Source organism: Grammomys surdaster, unplaced genomic scaffold (genome assembly GCF_004785775.1).
Source record: "Grammomys surdaster isolate TR1022 unplaced genomic scaffold, NIH_TR_1.0 125688, whole genome shotgun sequence".
Classification (NCBI taxonomy): Eukaryota; Metazoa; Chordata; class Mammalia; order Rodentia; family Muridae; genus Grammomys; species Grammomys surdaster.
This window is the reverse complement of record NW_021620524.1, coordinates 2,109,566-2,135,932: the sequence shown is the minus strand read 5'-3', so window position 1 is coordinate 2,135,932 and position 26,367 is coordinate 2,109,566. Positions and strand designations below refer to the sequence as shown.

General features: G+C 47.3%; 1 protein-coding gene across 4 annotated transcripts in view; it reads left to right on the top strand.

Annotated features, from left to right (window-relative positions):
* Rptor (regulatory associated protein of MTOR complex 1) overlaps positions 1–26,367 on the top strand; it is a 296,009-nt gene that overhangs the window by 144,227 nt on the left and 125,415 nt on the right. For all 4 annotated transcript variants that reach the window (XM_028787899.1, XM_028787900.1, XM_028787903.1 and 1 more), the window contains one exon: positions 4,806–4,981. In XM_028787899.1, coding sequence (XP_028643732.1) covers positions 4,806–4,981 — 176 coding nt within the window. The remainder of the gene's footprint in view (positions 1–4,805; positions 4,982–26,367) is intronic.

Here is a 26,367-nt window from a genome sequence, read left to right as displayed (position 1 = left end):
TAGACCCTGAGAGCTCTGGTTGAGTATTTTGATACTCCTTCTAAGAAGGACTAAAGCACCCATACTTTGGTCTCATGATTTTTCTTATAATTATCTCCTGCCCCAGATGTAGTCAAGTCTCTGTGCTTGATGTATAGAGATTGTGAAAGACGACAAACACCACCGAGCACAGAGCTGAGTGTGGCCCACCTGACTTACAGTCTGTTCTTCCTGGAGATAGCCTCCTCTCCCTCTGCACTAGCCTTCCTCCACTGCTGCAGCTGCCTGCAGGCTGCCTTCAGCTGCCCATAGCTGTCTGCAGCTCCAGGCACTCCTATGTTCCAAACTCACCTTTTCTCCAAGAGCGACCCAGGCAGGCGCCCAGCAGGCCCAGGAGGATGTATGGCAGCAGTCTTCCCTGGGCCCCAAACATTGGGTTTGGAAAGCTGATGCAGTGAAAATTCACAATTGGATTTTAGACAGATTACAGTTTGTCTTTTTCACTAATAAGATCTCTAAGGCGAATAATTTACTCCTTGAGTACTGCCTGCGGAGCCAGCTACTTCTTCCTCTCTGCATCCTCTGTTGCTGTTCTGTACTCCTGAGTTTGGCCGGCCCACCTCAGCTCCAGGCGGTTCTTCCTTGTCTCCAGGAGGAGGTGGGGTGAGGGGAGGAGCAGTGCTGTCTCCTTCTGCCTCTTGCTTTAGAACATGTATGTAGGCTTTTCTCTGGAACTGTGGGCTAGGCTACAAAGGGAGACTGGGGTTGGGAATGGCCGTTGGATTATCTCACAAGAGTGACAGCCACGTTATGTGCACCGTTCGTTGTGCTTCCTCTTTAGCCCCTGCTACAAGCTGTCTTTACCCCTAACTCCACTCTCCATACCTCAGTGGAGATGTTCCTGAAAATTTGGCCACATTGTAGCCGAGTCAGGAATCCAAAGGGACTTCTGCCATCATCTGGATAAAACTCAGGGGAAGAGTGTGTGTTCAGCCCTCTTGTGCACCTTGGACTGACTGTAATCTAGACCAGCCATGTTGTGAGTAGGTACCAGCGGCTCTCAGTGCTGAGACCACAGTGTAGCTGAGGTGAGATCCATGCATGTGTTTGCTTGTGTTCTGATAGGTGGATGACTGAGGTGTAGGGGACAATTCTGTTTTGCATTGTAGAGACCACTGCACTGAGCTTTGTCCCAGGAGGACGCCATCCTGAACACCTTCGGGGTGGGTTCACCAGGGCCAGCACACAGACAGTCCCTTAGTGTGCTTGGCTGGAGTTTGAAGATAAAGAGAATTACTGTCATGTTGGAGGAAGAGCCTTATCCAGGTTTAGCCCGTTGTGATGTTTTCTCTTCTGGTGACATATTGCAAGGCTTTTCCCATGCAGCTTCCTGCATGCTATGCTCCTTTCTGACATCACCATGAGGTCTAGCCCTGCAGCACATGAACTCTTGCTCCTGGCAGACACAGGCCAGGTTTTGCAGCATGTTCGGTGTAGGTGACCTATCTTCTTTGCTTTCCACTTGGGCATCTTGTTTGTGAACAGAAATATATGTTCTCATATCTTGGTCACTGTAATTAGGAATTTGGACAAAAATAAGTGAGGTCATAATCATACTGTTCTCAAAGTGTATATTCCTCAGACTGAGAAGGTCATGTTTTAAAATGTCAGACTCCTCTGCTAAAGCCGCAGCATGGCCAGCATGGAGTCTGGAGCACAGGCAGTTCACCGTGTTCACGGCTATGGTGCTATACGTCACCTGAGGGATCTTTGTCTTTATCAAATGGTTTAGCCCAGGCTGGTCTCTCACCTGTGGTACTCTGTCTTATTTCCCTAAGTGCTGGTGTTAGGTGGTAGACACTGACTGAGTACCACAGATTCATCCTTAAGTTACCTTTCAAAGGCAAGTTTCTTGTTAGCTGTGTCCTCTGGGCACTTGCCATGTGACAGTCATGGATCAGCCCAGGGATCTGTGGGCCTGGTGCTATGTGGCACTGATGCCCTTCCTGTCTGTGTCCTGCAAGTTATACTTCAGGTCCTCCATTCTCTGCTACCATAGCTAATCATTCGTAGACAGCAGGGAAGTGAGCCAGTGTCTGGTATGTGCTGTCTTTATTTTCTCTATTCAGTTTCTATTGGGTTTTTACAAGATACTGTCCATGTTTCTAAGTTAACTGTCTCCTCCAGTATGGTTATTTTATTTTGGTTCATTTTGATTTTTCTCTTTTGGCTTGTGATCTTATCATTTCTCATACTTATGAGTGAGAAGAGATGAACTTGGCCATTGTGTGTTAAGGGTGGGAACTATTCACTAGAGACCTGATCTGTGGAAGGTGACTGGGCTGCTGCCGCTGCTTGACATTCAGTTACTGCACAGAGGCACACTGTCTCTTAGAGGCTTCTGAACTTACGGTGTCTTACTTTGTTAAAAGTTGTCCCTCGTTGTATGTGGGAAAGGCCACAGCAGTGCTATTTCAGTGGCTAGTTTAAAAACAAGAAACATAGATACTGCCCTGAAAAGTGGTCTGTGCCCTTCAGAGTGGCACATGACCTGGGAGGTGCCTGGCCTTGCTGTGGAGGTGGATCAGATGTCTTCTCTGGAGCTAGTTGCAGTGAATTACATCTAAAGATTGTTCTGATGCCTGTGTCTCCCAGTTCCTTAGGAGAAACCGCTGGGGCAGAGGTGAAGCTCCCTTCGCCCTTCAGGGGCTATGGTGCTTGTCCAGATACTCCACACGAGGCCTGACTGCCTAGTAATGAGCCTTATATGCACACTGCTTTCTGAAGGATTATTTTGATTAAAAGGCCAATATCTTAGATAAAAACTTAAAACTAAAATAATGTATAGGATAAAACTCATGTGTAAATCAATTTTTTTAATTCCTGCGTTAGCAAATCTGAAATAAATGTTGATTGGTTAAATCCTTTGCCTCAAATTTCGATTTTTTTGTTTGTTTGTTTTGAAAATGTCACTGAGTTTATCCCTGAGGCAGAACTATCATATGTACTAGATGCAGCTTGTGGGTGGTGGGTTCACAGAATGCATGTGAGCCTCACTTACTGTCTGCTCCTAAATGTGGTCCACCTGTGCCCAAGTCCAGGCCTTCCCTGCTTTACCAGCTCTTCAGAGGGGCTTTTTTTTTTAAAGGAAACTAGAGAAGTAAGTTTAGACTGCAGGTCACCGGCCATTCCTTTTTACTTAGAGTGGCTCCCATTTACAGATGTCTCAAGGCTCTGAGCCCGACGTCAGGACTCTTCCCTTGCCCCTGCTGACTTCCTGGATCCCACACAGGCACAGAGGTCACAGTCTCTGCTCCCTCCCAGCCCCTGTTCTCCAGGCTGGCTGTTGGAGAGCCCTTCCACACAGCTCTCCCTGCTTCTGCTCCCGAATGCCTGTCCACAAGCCTGTGACGAGCCTGTGATCTGACGTCTCTGCAGGCTCCAGGGCTTTCACCTGGCCCGACACCAGACCTGGAAACCAGTTTCCTGTTTGCAATTATGTCTTTGCCTATCTATCTTAGCTTACACAGCTAGAACATAGAACATTATTTTACATGTGATCTTGACTTCCCCTCTGCCTTAAGAAAACTTTGGTGATATTATTCAAGCCACTGAATTCTGAACTGTACATTTGAAATAGTTCCCATGTGGCCAGGGTATAGCTTAGCCAGAGAGTTCTTACCCAGCATGTGTAATAGCCTGGGTTTGATTCTGACTAATGCAAAATATTAAGTATTTAACATGAAATAGTTTATGTTTTATAGACTTTATCACTTATTTCTCTAAAAACTGATGTTTTTATTAAGTGGTTTATATCAATTTATAGTTGTATATATGAGTGTCTGAAGTTTGACTTTGTGCTTAATATTTCTGAGGTAGAAGGGGTTATTGGTAAAATATGCCTTTAATGGCCACTGTCTCAGGACCTGAGACGCCACAGCTGCTGTGTGGCTGTGTGGACAGTGAAATGTTAACATTGCATGTCCAGGAGTCAGCACAGCTGTGTGGGTTTAACTTAAAGCTGCAGAGCAAGCACCAAGGTTAAAGGGTTGCAGCGTTAGGAAGTTTGAGAACCACTGGTCTAGAAGAAATAGTGGGCCAAGAAAAGTCCTAAAACCAGTCGTCAGAGCAGGTGGGCTGCTCTATCATCTGTAGTCCAGGGTGGCCTTGAACCCCAAGCAGTCCTCTCTCCTCAGCCTCTTGAGTGCTAAGCTCCCAGTCACTGTCTTCAAAGCTTGTTTTCTAATTGCTGGAGATGTTTTAAAATGGAGATAATACTTAGGAGAACAGAGTGGAGGAAGTGGGTGTGGAGTAAGAGCCCTGAGAATAGCCTTCGTCTAGGGTTTCGCCTCACAAATGCCTAAGGAAAGGACCTGCCATGTACTCTCCCTGCCTTAAAGAAGCCATGCTTAAGTCAGTCAAAAACCGCTTATCTCCTTTATAAAATAAGTACACATCACCTAATGCACCTTACTGTGCACACACTCTGCATCCTTCGTTTTTTCTCTGTGATGGTGGCAGACACACTCTTGGATCTGATACTTTCTAGTACTGATGTTATATGTATCTGGTCATCTTCCCATGCCTTTAACCCTCCAAATAACATCATGAGAGATTAGGGACTGAATGTTTGGTCCAAATAAGTTAGCAGGAAAGGCTGGGCAGGGTGCAGTGAGTACTGGTACCACCATGGGTGTTGGGGGCTGCAAAGTGAAGCTTTGTCAGGGGCAGAGCCAGTTCTGCTGGTGCTGTGTTGTTCTTTTTGATGCCCAGTGTTCCCTCTGCGAATGCCTGCTAAGCCACTGTTTTTCTGTGTCCTCCTGTAGGTAGCTGCAATTAACCCAAACCACCCACTAGCCCAGATGCCCTTGCCTCCCTCAATGAAAAACTGCATCCAGCTGGCAGCCTGTGAGGCCCACGAGCTCCTGCCCATGATCCCTGACCTCCCAGCCGACCTGTTCACATCCTGCCTCACCACGCCCATCAAGATTGCTCTGCGCTGGTAAGTGTCCTGTAGTCCAGGTCTCCATCCCAGGGACCCAAGGCATTATCCCGGTCACGATAGTGTGCCCTGCATTCTGATGTCACAGGACCTAGGTATTTGTGTGTATTCTGAGAGTGAGTGAATTTTGCTCTTTCCCTGGATCTGGTCATAGGCAGTTTATTGCTTGTGGTATTCAAGGTCACATCTTTGTTCACCAAGTAGAAGTGGCCAGGAGTGGTACTAAAAGACAACTATGAAAGGAGTCACTTCAGTTCTTGCTTGAAGTATAGTCGCTGAGTCAATTCTTAGAGTGAAGAGAGACTTCTTCACCACCACAGTACTCTGAGTCCTGGGGAGTGCTCCAGGGAAATGTATGTGGTGTACCAGACGTGGCCTGCCTTTGAGAGTACCATGGCTGCTGGCATACTCAACAGGTGCTGTGTGCTCAGCTAGCCCCACAGCATTGCTAGTCTTTAGTGCCCACTTTTCCTTTATGCTGATGAGGAGCCTGTGTGTAGCAGTAGCCTCACAGCCATCTGGAGGGTTCGATTGAGAGCCGTACGGCGGAGCTGACACTGCACCCTTTGTGAGATAACCGCCTGGGTGTTACCATGTCAGCTTGACAGCCCAGCCTCAGGTTGCAGATCCTTCCCCAAACTCAGAGAAAGTTGAGAGGTGGAGGCCTTGGATTGTGAGGGACAGCAGTGAGGCCTTTGATTTGTCGGTGCACAGGAACATTGCTACTGTTCCATCTGAATTGGTGTCCGGTCACTGGATGGCTTAGGAGTGAGTACCCACAGACGGTGGTGGGCCTGCAGTCACTCCCATATGCACTCAGTCCACTTCCTGGAAGCAAAGCATGCTGCTCCAGCTGAGTGAGGCTAAGCTGAGCATTATGGGCAGGTAGGCAGAGAGACACCTTGTCTTCTCCAGAGAGAGGGTACATGGCCTTTTAAAATAGGCACTTTATGCAAGATAGAGAAAATATGTACACTTGAAGGTAATTCATGACCCAGAACTGAATGGATTCATGGCACCAGAAGCTGCTGGGTTTCGGGGGCAGATGTATTCCTCTAGGTCATGAATAACCAAGTATTCCTCAGATCAGCTGGCAGTGGAAGTGGAGTATTCCCATGGCAGGGATTGAGAGGAACAGAGAGTACCCAGGCTGGTGTACACTGCCAGATCACCCAGAGGAATGAGCCCGTCCGCTCCATCAGGCTGCAGAGCTTCAGGGGAGGTAGTCACGGCCATTGGGTGGGGTCTGTTAGACTGTAGGGTCACTGAATGACTTCATCACCCAGGACTGAGGGATAGCACAAAGTGTGTATGTGGGGAATTCCTGGAGAATTGTATTTAAGAACATGATCCAGGTAATGAGGAGCGAGGCCGTCAGTCCTTGGCAGGGTGTGATTATATCTGGTAGAACAAGCAGGAAGCTATAGAGCGGCTTTGTGTCAGAGCTACCAGGGCACCATGGACCCCATAGAGCTGGCTGCATGGCCACTTCCACCTCTGCCTTGAGACTCCCCAGCTTTTCTGAGTGCTTTCTGGGTCCCAGAATGGGCAAGGGCACCAGTTCTGCCTGACAACACGCCTGGACTCACCCAGGCCTTCCTGACACACAGACCCAAGGCAGTCAGTCCTCACTGTGCCTGTCCTGCACTGCCCTCCTACTCCAAACAGACTGGGCAGCCTAAGGGCTCAACACCCTGCTGCCCAGCAGAGAATGGGCTTTCTCCACCCAAAAGGCATGTCGTCGCTTAGGTGCCTGAAATCTTTTTTGGACTGAGAACATAATTAAGTTTAAGTAAACATTAAGCTTTAGTAAGAAGTACAGTAGAAACTGAGCTGACACGGCTACCTACCGTAGCATGGACTTTGAAACCATTGTGCTGCAGCTGTGGAGAATGGTCCTCGCATCCAGTGCCTGAACACTGGTGGCTCAGGTGGGTAGATCTGTAATCTCAGTGAGGCACTGCAGTGAGTCTAATAGAAAAGGGAATAGTTTTTCATTTGGTACATAGCCATGTTTTTAGAATTAGGGTTTTTGTTTTTTCATTGTAAAGTCAGTTTGTACTTTCTAGTAAAAGTTGAATATATCTTTTCAGAGAATTAATGAAAAGTACAAAATGAGAGGGAGTAACAACATTTTTATCTTCAGAGGATAGCAAATGTCAGCTTTGCTCCCATCGCCTCTTATCACGCTCCGTGTTTTCACAAGCTAGTCTGGGGCTTTAGGACTTAGGGTTGTGAAGACGGCATAGGCAAGCTCAGAGCTGCTCTCCTAGTAATCAGAAGGGTCAGTTCCTGAGTAATCCCAGTGCTGTTGTTGCAGCGTAAAGGAGGCAATGTGACAGGTAAAGGAGCAGGGACCAGTGTGACAGGTAGGTGTGGCTGGGCTTCAGAAGTGCTATTTACCAAAATAAGCACCGGATGGGGTGTGATCTGTAAGCTGTAGTTTGCTAGTTTCTGCTGAAGAAACATGAAACCAGGATTAGGCTGCAAAATGAGAGTCACATTGAAGACAGCGAACAACCTAGGAAAGAAAGCTCAGGACTTTCCCTCCCTCCTCTCCTCGACAGTATTGAAAGCTACTGTCTTCAGTATATACGGGAGGTTGCTAAAGATTGCCCATGTGCTTGGTAAGCAGCCCAGATACAGCTGAGCTTTGTCTCTACGGAGTCTGCTGGTATCTGTCGGCAGGTGGATTGATGATTCTGGTTTGATGAAGACTTATCAGAAGACTTTGTGCCGCTTTTTTTTTCTTTTCCTTTTTTTTTTTTTTTCATTTTTGCCTCAGGAAATTTGCCTCTTTCTTATTTTCAGAACTGATTTCAGTAATTCTTAAGTTAACGATTGTAATATTCTCTGTAAGTAATTGCCTTGCTTCCTATATATATATCAGTATAGTGTAAGCATCCAAAATATATATTATTTTCCTTTAGCTGTTCCTATTTCTTTGATTGACTGGCATAATACCATTTTAAATTTATTATGGGCATATGTGTGTGCTGCTGGAAGTTCTGACTCAGAGGCATTCTGTTTGCTTTGAGACCAGCTGTAAAGGAGATTGATGCCTATTGCTCCACGCAGCATACAGTTCTGCTGTCTATTAATGAAAATGACAGCATTATTTTGTGTTGGAGTGAGGTCAAGAATTCCTCCCTTCCAGTTAAGCCACTGAGTCTCTGGGAGATTAAGTGCTAACTGTGCAGTGTTGAAGATGTTTGTAGCAGCGACAGCTCTGCTCCCTTGGCCCCAGCAGGATGGCCCCAGTGAGCATCCTATGTAAGGAAGGCATGGGGCTCTTTGCCATTGTGTCTCATTTCAGATACTGTGGTGATACTTACTTTATGTTGTCTCTGGAAGACTACTAAGCCCAGAATCAGTAGGAATTGCTTCTGTAAATGTGAAATTTTATCATTTTGATAGTTTCCACCATCTGTCCTTCGAGGAGTCCTTGAAGCTCAGCAGCTCTGCTAGAGGACAGAGTACACGTGTCCCGCTTCAGTGCTAAGGACTTGTTTAGGTTCTGTGAAGTCTGATTAAGAGTGACCTCTATAGATTCATATGCTTGAGTATTTCATCTACAGTCAGTGGAACTGTTAGGGAAGGATTGGGAGGTGTGGCCTTGTTGGAGGGGTTGTGTCACTGTGGGCGGAGGTGTGGCCTTGTTGGAGGGGGCGTGTCACTGTGGGCAGAGGTGTGGCCTTGTTGGAGGGGGCATGTCACTGTGGGCGGGCTTTGAGGGTTCAGAAGCTCAGGCCATTCCCAGTGTGCTCACTTTGCCATGCAGTTGTGGATCAAGATGTGAGCTCTCAGCTACTGCTTCAGCACCAAGCCTGCCTGCTTTCAACATGCTCCCTAACATGCTGCTCATGGACTTAGGAAACCTGAACCCCAAATTAAACATTTTCTTTGATAAGTTGCCTTTGATATAGTCTTTTGGAATCTGCAATTGAGAATTAACTAAAACAAAGTACATCTCTGTATGTGTGCATGCATGTGTATGCATTCATGTGAGTGCACGGATGTGCGTGTGCCAGAAGACGTGGTGAGATCCCTTTGGAGCTGGAGTTTCAAGAGGTTGTGAGCCACCTACCGTGAGTGCTGAGATTGAACATGGTTCCTGTGGGAGAGCAGAGTGTCCTCTCTACAACTCAGCCCTCATTGCTCCTGCCGACTTGTTTAGATTCTTTTGTTTGTTTGTTTTACGAGACAGGGTTTTTCTGTATAGCCCTGGCTGTCCTGAACTCCAGGACCAGGATGGCCTCCAACTCACAGAGATCAGCCTGTCTCTGCTTCCCGAGGGCTGAGAGTAACCACCACTGTTGTGTTTTTGTTAAGATTCTGAGAGGGGACAGGGAGGGAAGGAAGAGAGGAAGGAGGAGAGATAGAGAGAGGGGGGGGGGAGGGAGGGAGGGAGGGAGGAGAAGAGAGAAGAGAAGAAATCCTTATATGCCAGAGGCTGAGACAGAAGAATTGCAAAGTTTGAAGCCCTGTTTCGAAAAAGAGAAAACAAAACAAAAAAACAGAAGCACAAACGTAGACCGTTGTTTGGCTCACCTGCCTTGCAGGATTGCACTATTGCCCTTTGACCTTGGTGCTGAAGAGTCTGACCTTCAGTCTTCCTGAGAAGACTTCACCATCTATGAAACCAGCTATCTTCTAGTCCCATGCGTACCCCAAACTGTACAGTCTTCTGTGTGCCTACTCAGAGGGTGTCTCTCCCCAGCTCAACTGTACCCTTTGCATCCCAGTCTCCATTTTCATTCAGTGAAGATGAAAATCACACCAGCCTCAAGAGATCAAAGTGCTATGGAAAGTCTGACTTTGGTCATAAGACAAAGATTTAAACTATTGAGAGTGGCCTTGGCTGCTGACTCCCCATTGGGTCTGAGTGTCAGTGGGGTTCAGAGGGAACCACACTCCAAGATGATGCAGACAGAGACCCTGGATGTGGCAAGTGTGGAATAGAGGCATGGGCAGAGGGGACAAGCTTGAAGGCACAGGCAAGGGCAGGCTGAGAGGCTTTCTGACTGACTGCAGCTGTTTTCTCCCGGTTGATTCAACTGCTTTTCTGTGGTTCAGAATGGGCTGGTTGATAGGGAAAGCACTATTACGGGTGAAGTTACTCTGAAAACAGCTAGGAGAGCGGGAAGATGAATCATCAGTGTAGAGAAGGGAAGAGGCAAGAAGACAGAGGCGGTAATGAAGACCTCTCCCAAGGAAAGCAGGTGTGTCACCATTCTAGAGACATCCAGCTCTGGAGCATGAAGCTGAGAATACAGAAGAAGGCAGGAAGGACAAAAAACCAATGAGGAATAGAGCCTGGGAAATGCACTTGGGTGGCAGAGAGAGCTGCAACAAGAGTGGGTGGTAGTTGATGATCCTTACGGGACGAAGATGTAAAGGTGCAACCCTCATGAGCCACAAGACGGAAATACAAAGGCTGAGAAGACAGTGGCCAAAGCCAGAGTCCATGCAGGGCCCAGGGTGGCCCTGGGGGGGGGCAAAGCAAAGTACTTTACTGTGAAAAGGGAACAAGGCAGGAGAGGACAGCAGCCTCGACAGTATGACCTGACACAGTAGTAAGCTGCGGTGAGACCCACAGTCGTACAGCAGGAGGAGCTAAGTCAGGAGCAGGATCAGAATGCTCCTGAGAGATGCAAGTTCCAGCCAAAGGAGGTTTTAATATTAGGTTAATTACCCATGTCCCTCGCTGCACACACAGACATCTGTGCAACAAAGAATACACATTTTTGAGCAAGTATGGGCCACTTATCAAATAAGCTGTGTCTACACCGCAAAGGAGCCATCTATAAGCCCAGATGATCTCCCTTTTGTCTTGCGTTCTCTGACCACACCAAGTAAATGGAACTCAGTAATGAAAAGGCAGGGTTTAAGGAACTGCTGGGAGAGACATACCCTGTGGCAACTTCCTCATCCCATGCCTGAAGCTCTAGTTTAAAAAATTAATGTGTAAAAATCACCCAGAAAGAAAAGGTTGGGGGTTAAAGAAGAAATTCTTTCTTTGATTGGTTTTGGTTTTGCTTATTTTTGTCGTTAATGTGAAGCAGAGCATTGCTGTGCCTCAGGAACTTACAGTCTTGCTTTGGCCTCCTGCATGCTGGGATTACAGCAATTTGCCATCATGTCGTGCAACTTGAAGTAATAAATGCTCAGGCTGAGTTCGTTGAAAGCACATGACCAACAAGGTGCAGCTCAGGTGTTTAGGGGAAAAAATGGAGATTGAAAGAGACAAGGTCAGGGAAGGGTGCAGCCAACAACAAAATCTCAGAGACGAAGTCCTGAGCATGGAGCTGCTGAGCACCCCATGCTGCCTTCACAGCAACATGCCCGCCCAGGCTTGCAGCCTGAGGGAGCCTATCTCCTGGGTCTCATTCTCTCTGAGGCTCTGCTGTGTCTGATGCTGTTGTAGCATTCTCATCTGCTGAGTCATCTCTGTGTCCACTGTTTCTTAAATGTAATCAGATGAAAAGTTAAGATTTGGATAGCAGTCATAGCTACGATTTACTGAGCATCATTTGCACAGTTGCACAACCAGCGTGTGCCCAGTATCCGACAAGCCTGTGAAGGTTGCATGACACTAGCTTTTACTTCAGGATGAGGACATTTGTGCTGCTTCCATGAGAACTAGTAGGGCAGGATTCAGGCGGTAGTGCCCAGACCCAGAGCTGACATTCTGACCTCCAGCTATGTTGCTTCTGTGGGTACTGGTGACACCCTCCCTGATGCCTTTGCTGGTGTTTTCCTGCTGTTGTGGTGGTGGTGTTTTAGAAGGAGCCAAGACTCCTTTTTGCTTAATCCATACCTCCATGGGCCTGTGTAACACGTTGAGGCAAAGATTTTGGCAAACATCATGGTCAGTGGAGAAAGCCTCCTTCTGCAGGTGAAGAAGCAGATTGCTGTAGTGAACCACAGTACTAGAAGTCTGGCTAACCAGCAAGATGAAATGGGAGAGAAGCAGTAAAAGAGACATTAAGACCTAGGTGCAGCACAATCCGCCTGTCTCACTCCTTCAGGATGTACAGGTCACCTGAGTGCCTGCAAGTCCAGAGCCAACTGATTCCTGTCACTGGCAACACTGTTTTCCTTCCCAGAAGCAATAGACACGCCAGAGCGAGCATTTGTAGCCTTTTCCATCCAAGTACCATTGGTGTGACTGCACCAGTGGGTTATGGGACGATGCCATGAGCAGCTAGTAAAGTCACCACAGTTTTATGTGCTGGCCGTAACTGCTCTAAAGTCTTGATACCTACAGATTTTCAGGAACTTACACTCTTGAAGCCTAAAATGTATGGTCTCTTTATCCAGAAGAAGCTGGTATTAAAGTCAAAGTAGAATAGAGGAAATAAAGAGAAGAATGTAGGGGAATAGGAGATGAACCCAACTGTTTGTATAACTTTGTTAGTTAGATGGTAGTTTTGGACTTCAGCTAGAATAGCTTGTACAGCCCTGAAAGGAAAATGTGGGACCTGCTTTACTATGAGGAGCCCTGTGCCAGTAGTCATAGGTGAGATGGACAGAGCCTAAGTGGAGAAGGGAGAGTTGCTTGCACGGGCTTGTCTCTTACAGAGACAAAGTTTCAGTTAACTTTACAAAAGAACCTGGAGCCCAGCGTCTTTGCTGGTGAGTCCTGTCACTGTTTAAGAAAGAGTGTCAGTCCTTATGCAGACAGGTTAGAAAGTAGGTGTGGGATGTTCCCTATCGAATGCCCAGAAGATAAAATCAGACGAGGACTTTGCCAGGAGCAGTGTGTGACTACCAATAGGGACCCTGGATTGTCAGCATAGTTAGGAAATTAATCCCAAGGAAGCTTAGAAAGGATAAAGCGCGGGTTACACAAGTGGTTCATCTCAGGAAAGCAAGATGTGACAGAATAAAGAAGAAAACCACATGACCATCCTCATAGCTGCTAAAAGTGCACCGGACACAGCTGGACCACTCCTAGCAGATCTCTTCAGCATACTAGGAAGAGAAGCAAACACCGTCACTGGCTTTGGATTTGGTGGTCGTGCAGGCTGACCATTGTCTCTGAGCCTCCAAACAGAAGAGGTGCACCATCACTCCCTATTCAGGGCCATACTGGAAGGACAGACATTGCAGGAAAGCTGGAATTAAAAAACTAGTAGGCACTCATGTATGTTACCAAACAGGAAGCCAAAGTTCTATATGTGGGGGTATGGGGAAGATAGGGAAGCCTCTGAGACTGACAGCCCACTACAGCAGGGCCCGGACCTCAGATAATTACGTGCAAACCAGTTGAAGTCAGAAATACATTTGTTTTTATTTTTTCTAAACACTACCTCACAGCCATTAACATTCAGAAGTACTTGGGGGGAGTAAACATAACAAATATAATAAAGTGTGTGCAAGAGCTGAACTCACAAAACTGAGTGGTCACAGAGATTAAAGATGAGGCAGAAAATGGCACTGTAAAGATGGAGAGACCCAACTCTGTGTGTGCCCGCCTTTGTGTGAAGCAGGTTAACATGTAGCTTAGGCTGCCTTTAAGTTACTGGCAGTACTCCTGCCTCAGCCTCCCAAGTGCTCAGATTGTAATATGTTCTTACCATATCCAGCCAAGATTCAGTATTTTCAAATGTTAACTTGATCTATAGACTTAGTGCTGTCTCACTAAGGGGATTCTTTTGCAAGAAATGATGGTAGAAGCTATAGATGGAGAAAAAAATCAAAGGCAGAAAGAACCTTGCACCCTTAGTTACACCCTACAGAACAGCTAACACCACTCTCACTTTGTGAGCAAGGGAGAACTAGAGAGCGAGATGAAATGGTGTCTCCACCCTTCCAGAGAGTCATTGGTAAGAGCTGCTGTGATAGACACTGTGAGCAGCGTCACCGCTGCGTGCTGGAAAAATGACGTGGGTTAAACTCAGGAGAGCTAGCCAGTGACCAGAGGAAGCAAAGGCAAAAGGGTCATGCACACACACACATTCTCATGGACTCTCACGCTCTCACACACACATGTGCACACACACACATTCACATACTTGAGCACGCACTCACTCATGCACACACATGCTCTTGCACTTACAGTCAAATGCACACGATCACACACACTCACACATATACAAACACAAACACACACATGCACAAGATTGTCTCCAGATGGAATGTGGGGCAATGGAGTATCCTCTGTGGGGACTACAGAAGCGTAGCAGCTCCTGCTGAAAAATGAAGTCTCAAACTGGTAGGCAAATTGTACCTCATTAAAGTTGATTTAAGTGTTTTTAAATGCAGAATATTGAGCAAAAATAAGAAACAGTATTAGATTTATAGTGCAGTACTTCTTTATTAAACACAAATATTGTACATTACTAGTCATGTAAGTGTATGCATATATATCTGAGTGAAGACTCACAACATGTTACAGACATCACGGGGCACTGGAGAGTGCTCTCTGGTTTGAGACTTTCAGTGTCCAGAACTGGGAGTCAATACAGGTGTGCTGGCAGGACCTGGGGGTGTCATCGAGCTATGTACACACAGGAGAGGACATTGCATAGACTGTACAGTTTTTCTGAACACACACATATGTGAAACAATAGACAGGAAAATGGCAGCACTTTTAAAGCCCAGCGTCTTTTAAGTCTACTCAGCTGTCATGAGGCCCAGGATGGGGCATAGTAGTAGAAGCAACAGTAGTAGCCGCCAGGCTGCAGCTTATGTAGTGATTGCACTGACCCAGTTTTAGGCACCTGTGTCCTTTGCAATGCATGCTGTTTCCTCACAGAGATGTGTAGTGAGTGGATGTTTCTATCTACAGCACAGTTGTCTTTTGATTTCTGGTTCCTGATTTGAAGTTTATCTATGGTAATTTTCTTTCGGCTCACACTCCTCTCCTGTGCTAATCTAAAATGGAGCACATTCTCGGGGCCACTCCTGGTGGGCAGTTTGTGCATCTGGAGTCCTGTCAGTGAGGACTGCCCCAGCACCTGGGGTTGCCTATGAGTATGGCTGAAGGGCAGCATGTGACCAGAACACACTCTCTGCGTGAGCATGAACAAAAGAGAATTGAGGTTGTGTGCAGTTCAGCTCACAGTAGGGCTCTCGCTGTACTGCGACAGTGACAGAACTCCAGGAGAGCAGTGCCCTCCCTGCCTCCCCATCCTCTTGCCTGGCACCAGACAATGGCAGGAGAGCAACTTACTGTCTGCATTAGGATACAAACCATCATTACTTTGTTCCAAATTAGTTCCAGTCCTTGTTGGAAATTGTGCCTGCAAAGCAGCTACATGATCCCGTGTTTATGAACAGTTGCTCCCGGGCTGATTACCTGCCGGTGTGTAACTTTAATGTGCTTCTGCTTGTCTGACTTATTTGCACATAGTGTGCCTAGGTCGATGCCTGTTATCAGTGATATTGCCATGTTTCATTAAAGCTCATTGGTGTTTGCAGCTGTGTATTCAGTCATAGACACTCCTGTGTCAGTGAATGGTCAATGGTACTGCTCCGGTGGAGGCCGCAGAAGCTGCCTCATTGCCTTTCCCACACACTGCATTGAGGTGCCTCTTGGATGACATGTTTGGCATGCCAGGACTGTGCTGTCACACAGGACCTGTGCAGATGGTGGCACAGCACCACATCGTTGTTTTCATGTGTTCTGAATGTATCCTGTAGACAATTATCTTCTGTTTTCCTGACTTTTGCTATTCATACTACTGATGCCCCTATTCATGTCACAGAACAGGCTTAAATAGGCTTCAAAAGCCACTTCCATGCGCCGTGTGGCTAGTGCCACAGGCAGCACTAGCTCTTGCTTTTGTTAGCCTCTGTCTCCGTTGTTGGTGATGTTGCTGTGTTGCAGGTAGCCTGCAGAGTATGCAGATGATAAGGATCTATGAGTCCAAGTGGCTGTCTGCTGGGATGGGGGACTTAGTGGAGAGGGACATGCTTCTATCGGTCCTTTGACAATAAGAAGGGAATAGAGCATAGTGTCTTCTCTGCTGGGGCCTTGTGTAACGGGTGAGGTTGTCCTGGAAGGAGCAGTTGGAGGAGGGAATCCTGGGTATTCTTTCTTTTTTTTTTTTTTTTTTTTTTTTTTTTTTGGTTTTTCGAGACAGGGTTTCTCTGTGTAGCCCTGGCTGTCCTGGAACTCACTCTGTAGACCAGGCTGGCCTCGAACTCAGAAATCCACCTGCCTCTGCCTCCCAAGTGCTGGGATTAAAGGCGTGCGCCACCACCGCCCGGCAATCCTGGGTATTCTTAAAGAGAGGGTAACTGCTCTTTAAGAAGCTATGCTACTGTGCTGTTGGCTCAAAACAGCTGAGAGATGGGGCCCTCTGTCCACCTGAAGCTCACAGGAGACTCATTGCGGGGAAAGTTGGAAGAGTCAGAAACCAACTTAGCCCCCGCTTCGCAGGAGTGAGGGCCAAGGGCTGCTTGGGCATCACACACAGCTCAGAGTGGGAAAGCACTCCCAGTAGGAGCACGTTACCCTCATCCGTATGCACTCGCCTGAAGTCAAGAAATAAGCTAGACAACGAGAAAGAAAAATAGGGCAAATCAATGAAGTGTAAATGAAAAGATGGCTCTCTAGCATAAGGTAGCAGGGACGGGTGTATGGTGCAGACCACACACTGTGACTGCCTTGTGAGGAGTCACTCCCACATGGGGGTCTGTTTAGGACTCTCCCTGGTCATTTGACACAAGAACTGCCAGAGTGCCAGAGTAGAGATGAGATGCTTGCTCCCAGGCGCTCTAGCATTTGCCTCACAGTACTTATGGCTACAGGACCTTACGGAGCCTGCCCAAGAGTGGGTCCCTAGATCCTAAGCCCTGAGCCAGAGTTGGTACCTATCACTGGTTGTTTTTATCTATGTATTCATATATGTCCATATGTGTCTGTGTGTATGTGTCTGTGTATGTCTGTGTGTGTCTGAGTGTGTTCACATGAGTCCAAATGTATCTGTGTGTGTGAGTGTCTGTGAGTGTCTGTGAGTGTGTGTGTCTGTCTCTGTATGTTTTGAACCCTGAGCTTCATGCATGCTAGGAGTACACTCTACAACTAAGCTACATCACCAGCCGCTGCTGCTGATTCTTAAGTAAACATAAGCTCTTGCCTTCGGTCCTGCCATCCGCAGACATCAGAGTCCAGGTGGACCTGGATGTCCCCCAGGTCTAGCTTGTGATGCTGTTTGGCTCTGGAACCACCCTTCCTGTCCTGGCCCTTCCATGGGTGCCTGGTCCTTCTCCTGTGGTGGACATGCAGCTCCCACCTGGGTCCTTTCAGCATCACTTCTTCTGCCTGCCCATCTGCCAAAAACTCAGCATCTCTTTCATGCACCTGAAGTGCCCTCTAGCTGTCTCTTCACCCAAGAGGAGTGAGTGCAGGAGAGAAACTAGTTATGTTGGGTTTTGCTAATATACCAAAGGCCTTTTGTTTTGTTTAATCTCTATAATTTTGGTTTTAAATGTCTGTTATCCTCATTTTATGCATTAAAACAGCTGGATATGAGAAGTTAGCCACTGTGTCCTCCAACTGGACAAAGGCAAAGCTGGGATTTGAACCCAGGACTCTGAACTTGAAAACACTGGTCATCATCACCGCTCTGCCTTAATAATGTCCTCTTTGTACCAGTTAACATCCCATTCCCAATGAGCAGGGCCCTGCAGCATGCTGGGATCGGGGCTGAGGGTCTGTCACAGAGCTCTGCTGTCAGAAACGGTGGCATTTTGAGCTGTGGCTGTGCTGAAGTTACCTGACTGAAGCTGGGCCTATTCATGGCTCCTGCTGTTGCAGCTTCACCACAGTCTGTCACCAGCGCCCCCCAGGGGACTGCTGGAGGCACTTCAGGTAGGAGGTGCTGCAGTCAGGGCTGGCCTATGCATCTCCAGCAGTAGGCTTTAATATCTCTGCCAGTATGGAGCAGTATAGTCCATGAGTGCATGGAGGGGCGGTCCTTTAAAACTCTTCCTCTCCTTTTATGGGTTACTTTTTCTTTTGCTTTCTTACTCCCATGCCGATTGTTAGCCTGGAAGCTTGTTGAAAAGCACCTTCCTTTATTTTGATTTATGCCTATGCCTCCCTCTAAGGTAAGCTACTGGGGCCTCTATACACTGAGGACTGATCAGACCACTAACTACTACTAGGCAGAGTTGGAACTGAACACTTAGTGCTGTGGCCTCTGCCAGCCGGGTTCTACTGTGTGGTACTTGTGCCTTTAGAATTCCGCTGTGCAGCAAAGCTCTCTCCAGGCCTTCCCTGCATGGTGCTGTCTTGCCGTATGTACTTCCTTGCTTGTCCACCTCTCCCATGAAGGGAACACTGATTGGTGGTCTATTAGAAAGAGCCCATGTTAGTATGACTCTCTGAGGAAGCAGAGGCTCTGAGGGTCTGAATGTTCCCTGGTCCACTCTTCCCCTTGGGTGAGTGAGTTTCTGTGCACCTCTGTAAGGATGGTGTGCTCTTCCCAGAAGTAGAAGCAGTGCAGCTGCCCAAGAAGTACTGGAATGGCGGCTGTGAGGTCTGTGTCAGCCTGTGTGTATTAGAGTGTAATGCACTGTAATTTACAAGGCACTTCCCACATGGCTTCACATACACCTTTGCTAGTAACCAGGATCAGTCAAAGCAGCCATAACTCAGGACACATGACTGTGTGATTGACTGGCACTAGGTGCCTAACAGGCCCGGCGTTGCAGCCTGACTTACAGCAGAGCTCACTGTGGTCCTTGACACATGCTCATGCCAAAATTATACATTCACTCAGGACTCCTTCAGCTCCTCACACGTTCATTCAGGGATTCCTTTGCTCCCACAGGCTTATTCCTCATCGCCTGTTTTCTTGGCCTCTGTTAACATTTAAGGCCCCTTGTTTACTTCTCAGAATCCTTTAGGCTGCTGCAGATCACAGAGAAGGTGCGCTCTGCCCGCTGAGTATGGCTCCTTCCACCGGCAGTGTGCACCTGAGTGCCAACAGCAACAATGAGGTTGTGTGAGAGAGAAGACAGCAGCACAGACGGCTGGATGGTTGATGAATGGTCCATTCAGAAGATGATGTTAATGCTCAGATGTGCTCTGGAATGGGCAGGAGAGGAATGTGTATCAGTCAGAGGTGGTTCTTACCTGGGCCTCACTTAGCCGTTTATTGGTTCTTTAGACCTTCTGAACATCGACGTTCTCTGCTAGAGTGACAGTGACAGATGTAAACTGCCAGCCACAGATGGCAGGTAGGCAGGCAGTCCGGCTTCTGTGCTCCCTGCCTGAAGGCATCGCAGCCATTGTAGAAGACACTAGGATATGCCTTCATGTAGAAGACTTAGGCATACACACACACCTTAAGAATGGAAGACACAGGAAGGGTGCCATCGAGATGGACGACTCAGCTGCAGGGCTGAGAACTGATGTCTTTGTTGCCCTGAGTGGAGGAGGAGTGGCAGGTGGAGACATGGATGTCTCCTTCTGGCTTTAGTTAGTTTTTAAATGAGACATGTTTTCATTGGTTAACTTTTAGTTGGAAAGTAAGAGCACAGCTTTGTCTTTGGCCATACATCTTGGGTCTCACTTTTTGCCTCTTGTCTAACACAGATCATCTTCTCCTCGCTAGGTTTAAATCACATTGAACTTTTTCACAAAGGGCCCTGCTTGTAGATGGTTTTATTTGCTTGCCTAAGCAGCATCGCCTAACTTGTTCTACCTTGATCCTCCTGCATCAGCATCCCAAGTTCTGGGATAAACTTGACAATTCTGACTTTGTGGTGCTCCTCCTCCCCGCCCCCCTCTCTGGAACTCAGAACAGCTGAGAAAAACACTTTGTGTTTTCTGGGAGTCTCATGTGGAGTCTGTCCCAAGATGAAAACATGAGATTAACTGAGTGGATGAGGACTAGCACAACCCACCTGACTGTGCCCACCTCAGCACTCAGAACTTTCTTTGTAGACACAGCCTATTACATTAGCGAAGGAAGGGAGAGCATCTATCTGCATCTCCTACCCTGATCTTCATAAGTGTGGGGGAGGAAGTGCATGGTCCCCAGCCTGCTTCCAATTCCTCCCAACCAGTTTCTTTTCTCACTGTACTTTGGATGAGAGTCAGGCCTTGGCTCTGGACCACAGTCATGCGTCAGTTTCAGAGTGACATTAGCTCAGTGTGAAGGAGTCCCCTCATGGTGTGCTGCTCTCAGCAGGCCCATGGCCAGTCACACTCTGGACCAGGCTTCTCATGGCTGCCACTGAGTGGTAAGTGGTGGGCACATGGGCTGCTTGGTGCCCTTCTGTCTGGTTTGTCCATGTGATCTCCAGCCTCCTGCTTATGGCAATCCTAGAAGAACTTTGAGATGTCTTAACTCAGAAGAGCAGATCAGATGGCAAAAGGAAAGTGATGGACTGATCATAGCGGATTATGTTCTAAGTTCTTGGTTCTTTGGGATTGAAAAGAATCATCTTTATTTTTTTTTTATCAAGTTTTAGGGTCCATCTAAAACTTTTACAATAAATCCACCCTCCCTCCTAGACAGAGGTAGATGGTGGCACACCTGTCTCTGTAAATACCAAGTGCATTTATAGGATCTGGACACTTCTGCTGTATCCCATCAGTGTGCAGTCAAAGAAGCATTACCCTAACTGAGACGGTGTGACAGGCAGAGTTCGGCAGACTTCTCACCCTCTGACTGTGGCTTTCCTACAGTAGTCTGGCGCTATTCCTAGTCTGTGTCCATGCACAGTGTGCACATGCTCCATGTGACTTGCTTACTAGGTATAAGTCAGACTGAGGAGTGAGGAGCCTGAAGCTGTCACAGTCTCGGGGGCAGTTCCATAAAGGGGTAGTTCTGCCCTGCCATGTCGGATCCTGTCATGTGGGAGTGTACCATGTGAAGAGATGTGTTCTGCCTGTGTGCTCGAAGTTTCCTCCACAGAAGGTGCTTTTGTAGGAAGGAGGGTTGGTTACTTCCCAGTCAGTAGCTATTGATATCCCCAGAGTAAAAATGGTGGAGAGGCAAGGGGTGCACCTTTGATAGTTTGCACCCTTCTGATATATGTACCAGCTCTGATTTTCCTCCCTTCAGCTGCCTTTATTGACTGCCTTTTTTTTTTTTTTAAATTGGAGGACAGTTTTCAGCCATCTGAAACAGTAGTGAGAAAAAGCCTATGATAGACAATATGGTGTCTCGGAAGTCACGCCCCCGCTGCTGCCTCCTTCCCAGCCTCTGGCCTAGCCAGGACGGAGAGGACTGTGCAGGTCCACATTAAATGGTCTTCTGTCAGAGGAGCAGCTCATCTGTGTCTTCTAGCTCACTGGATTGTGCAGCAGAGAGAGCACCTAAGATAGCAAGTTCTTCTCTTCATGTGTCTAATCCTGGCTGTAAGCCTAGACGCTGCCAATGGGAAGCTATTCTATACAGTCAAAAGAGACACCTAAAGTTTGTGAATTAGCATCAAGGGAAAAATAAGAACAGCTTAAAGATCTTACATGGTGGTTCCTTGGTGACAGGATCTTACTCTGCACCCCAAATTGACCTTGTACTGACTGTGAAACCTAAGCTGGTATTGATCTGTCAGCCTAGCCTCCTGAAAGTTTGAACTGCACTCTTTTCAGCTCTCTATTCATCTGGTTGGCAATGTTTATCTGTTTCCTTACTATGCATTGGTGTGTTGCCTACCAATATGTCTAGTGCACCGCTTTGTGCCTAGTGTCCCTGGACCCCTGGGACTTGCTGTTACAGATGGTTATAAGGTAACGTGTGGGTGCTAGGAGTTGAACCCTCGGCCTCTGGAAGAGGAGCATGTTCTCTTAGCCATCTCTCCAGCCAGGCTTTATTTGTGAGTCTGTAATTGGGCGCTCAGTGTGAGGGTCTAGAGACACAGCTGTGCTCTGCCACCTTCAGCAGCTTTCCCCGTGACTAGGCCAATCTGAGATTTGTGGCTTTGATGCTGAGAAGAATTTCAAGACCAGCTGGAACAATGATGTGGAACTGGAAGTTATACTAAAGACATTTTAATGTGAGTCTAAGTCTGAGTGTTTGGAGAAAGCAAAACACTTAAGAGAAAAAGACCATACCTAAGAGTGTGAGCACCTCTGAGAAAGTAAGACATACCCAAGTTCGGCTGGGCTCTTCAAGGGAGGTGCAGACGACTAATGGTCTTAGCATTGGCCATACATACCAGCTATGTCTCTGAGGTTGCTAAGGAACCTTTTGTTTCTTTTCTCTATTGTTTGATGTGTGCGGCTGCTCTGGTAATGCCTTGGATGGAATTATAACAACAGGGTGAAATCTGGAGCCACTGGGGCTGCACAAGGTGCTTAGCTCATGTCCTTTTCTCATAAGTGGGGTTTCTAGTGAGATTCCTAACAGTGTCAGGTTTGCATCTGGTAAGGAGACTTGCCTCAGCAACTGCCAAAGGTGCTGGAACTCTTGCTGCTCTGCTGGTGAGTAGCTTCACCTGTGCTTAGAGTGAGGGGATCCTTCCCCTGGTCATGGCCCCCCAGATTTCCATGCCTTTCCATTTTGCCCTGTTTTATGACTGCTTTTCTGAGAGTGGAAGAGAAGAAAGGGTTTTATAGGCAGAGGAGAGCTGCAGAGAGCAGAAACAAAAACCAAAAATGAATCAGAGTTCCTCGTGAGGCAGAAAATAGAAAAGAGATTGGTTAGCCTTAGGTCACCTCTGGTGTAAGGATTAAAGCAGGCTGGAACCTGATTGTTAGTGGCAGGCTGCAGCAGGCCTGCTGCGGGAAGTGATGTCTCTTCCTGCTGGTTCCTAGAAGGCAGGGTAAACAGCCCAGGTTCTGGCTGCTGAGCAAGGCTCTATTTGATGCTTAGCCTGGTTTGTATAGCTACTTGGCTCAAAGCAGTGGCTCCTAGTACAGCTGCCACAAGAGGAGGAGTCCTCTTGGCTGGTCCCTGTGCCATCCTGCTGTGTCATCTGGTGTCTCAGTTTGGGCTTCAGTAGTCATCGCCTCCCTTTGGTTTGTGTTTGTTTTTCTTTTGAAGACAACAAGTCTCACAGAGTTTCCTCATCAAAGCATTTTCTGTATCTCTTTCACCTTTGCCCTCTGACTCCAGAGTCATCCACAGCTGTGTTCCTTATGCTCCCAGATGGCCAGTTGTCTGAAGCTCTAAATGCTCGAGAACACTTCTGCCTTCACAGTTATGTGGCAGTTTGGCTGGGTATAAAATGCTGGCTATGAGTTACTTTTCTTCAGTAATTTAAACATCCTCTGCCATTTTCCTCCTGCTTCCTCCTTAATCTGCTCATTTCTTTGAAAGTATTGTTTCTGAAAGCTTCCTGTTTGTTTTTTCTTGTTGTTGCTGCCGTTTGTTTTGACTTTGTATGATTTAGTTGTTGTTGAAACTGGCCTTGCTATGATGACCAGGCTGGCTTTGAACTCTTGGCTCACAATCTCCCTACCTTAGCCTCCCAGATGACAGGCAGGAGCTTCACTCTGTGTCCCTCACTTACAAGTGTCCTCCATCTGTACAGCAGGCATGCCTCTTATTTCATGCTGGGAAATAAACCCTCACATGAGACACAGCGACAACCAGCACTCAGAACAGGGAGCAGCGCTCAGCCATTTGGTTATTTTGTTTTATCTAATATTTTCACTCTGTTTTATTTTGTTTAATGTTTAATATTTTCTACAGGCTTTCACTCTGTAACCCATACAGACCTTGAACTTGAAGTGAACCTTCCGTCTGGGCCTTCCAAGGCTCTGGTTTACAAGCATGAGCCACTGTACCTGCTGTACCTGGCCAGTTGTAATGGACTATTTGAGTCTTTTTTTTTTTTTTTTTTAAATTAAAGGCACTGTTTCTGCTTAGCCCTGGCTGTCCTGGAATTTAGTATGGAAACTGCACTGGGCAGAACTCACAGAGATCTGCCTGCCTTCGACTCCTAGGCCACTTTGTCCAGCACTGAGTCATTTTGTTTCTTCACTGTCTACCTAGTCCTTTGCCTTCATTGTCTTAGAATACCCTCACCCCATGTAGAAGGGAAAAGGCAGGTGAGGTAGCTGTTATTTCTAGAGAACTGAGGCTGTTAGTGAAGGAACTTTGTGGGTTCAGTGCTGACTTAAGCATGCTTCCAGTGACCCATAGCCTCGTTAAAGTTGCACAGTATCCGTGTTTTAATTCCATGTCTGTGAGAACTCTGCCTTTTCACTATTATAAAAATGCTAATCTCACAGTCAGTAGGCAAATTAGTTTTTTATAACTGTAAAGTGTCTCTTACTTCCAGAGTCTGTTTTGGTATTTCCTCTGGCTTTGACTTTGTGCCACTCATTCTGGAAGAGCCAGTGCAGAACACCACAGAGGCAGCTCACATGGATGGGTGGGGGGGGATGAGGGGTGAGCGCAGCAGAGGCTTGGTGGTGGGACTTGACCTCGTTGGCTTTGTTCCTTTCTCTAGAGTCACTCTTGATCCTGGAATAGGGTTTGTGTAACTAAGGCAGCCTCCCTCTGGAGCCCACTGAGAGCCTTGAGCCTTCTAAGGCCTTGCTCTGCTGTCTTGGTACAAGAGACGCTGCACTCGCCAATGAATAGCTTCAGCCTCACTGTGTTACCACAGGGATCCTCGCAGTCACATCCTGCTGCAGTTGGTGAGTCAGCCAACGTGAGAGGAAGGTTGGCTCCCTGCAGTCTAAGGTTATTTCTTGCAATTTCCTGGCAGCCTTCAGTGCTGATCTCTGATCCCCACCCCAGGGATACTTCGGCTACAGTCCCCATATGTTGTATGATTGTGCAGCCCAACAGGTTGTAGGCCTTCTAGTTTCTCTCCTGTTTGCTTTTTGGAATTACCAAGTGGTCATTTTTAATATTTTGTCTGGAGTTTATTATTGCTATTGACAAAAGAATTAGTCCATTACAAATGATTCTGTCATTACTGGACTCCAGACATCCCAGTCGATAAATCCATTATGGGTGAGGAGACGGAATAACGAGGACTGTGGCTCCTTAAATTCAGACCCAAAATGAGTCTCCTGGTGGTCATGCTTATCCAGCAGGAGAGCTTGATCTGGGCAGACACCTTTGGAGCTATATGTATCTGTGCTGACTCCCAAGGGTGTGCCTGGAGGGACTGAGCAGAGCTCTCCGAAGGCCAGCAGGAGGATCTAGCTCAGAGACTAGCCACCTATTTGACCAGATTCAACCATTCCAGTTCCTTAATGCTGTAGAGGGACTGCTCCCACTGTCAAAGAACTGTGGCCCTCGGCTTTATCTGCTTTGCTTTGTGGCAGCTCACTCTGTAGCTGACTTGCTCCCACTGCCTGAGCTGAGCCTTCTTTCTTGAGACAGAGAACATAGCTGGACAGTTGGAGCCACTTATCCATCTACATACTATCTACATACTATCTTGGTGCCTTTCTGTTCCTACGTCCTTTGTTTTCCTGCCCTCTATCCCACTGCGGCCTCTGTCTTCCAAGCCTACTCACCCATAATTGTTTTTATCCTTTTTTCCTGGTTGTGTCCTGATGTTGTACTGAACACAGTGTCTGTATGGACATACAATCCTGGTGAACCCATTGTAAGCTGCAACCATTGGAACTGGAAAACACACCAGACCAGACTGTCTTAGCTTAGCCCCTGGCTGAGAGAGAGACAGGTAGAGGGAGCACCATGAGTTTTACTGGCAGTGATGGGCTGGCCGAGAGCTGCCACTCACTGTTGCCTGTATCGCAAGCCTGTGGGACACCGTCAGTGTCAGGTGTAAGCAGATCTCTGCAGAATGCCTCGAAGACTGTACATGGAGTCATCCTGGTTTGGGAGCTGTCTTGTGTGCTGTATTCCTGCTGCAGCTTTTGAAGAAGGCTACTGCTCTTAATTTTAAACACAGACAGTTCAAGCATTTTATATTTCTCCTACTAAAAACCCCGAGCCGCTTTACCCTCAGTGCTGCCGTTGATCCTGTTCTGCAGTGTGTCAGTGGCTCTAACAGGAGAAAAAAAAAAATGGCTTCCTGCCTTCTGTGAGCACAGACAAATTAGATAAAGCCCTGATTTCTGTTCTGGCTTTTGAGGTTGGATCTGTCCACAGATGAAAAGTCCTTCAGCTCTGGCTCCTTTGACTTGTGATGATTAAAACGGTAAAATTGAATCTGTGTGTTTCTTTGTCCTCTTGAAGTGGCATTTGTGTACCCTAAAGGCAAGCACCCACTCCCAGCACAAGTCCTCCTCCCTCACTTTTTTTTATTATTTTATTTATCTACATTCCAGTCGTTACTGTTCCCCCCCAACCTCCACGCCCCCGTCTTCCCTCTCACAGTTCCTCATCCCATAGGAGGAGAGGCAGAGTGTGGAGTCCCACTCACTACAGCAGTTCTTAGCCAGAGTATTGCTTCAAGTCTCAGCTCCTTGTTACTCTCAGGGACAAGGCTCCATTGACTTCTCGTACCCCTTCCTCTTCCTGCTGGCTCTGTGTGCTGCT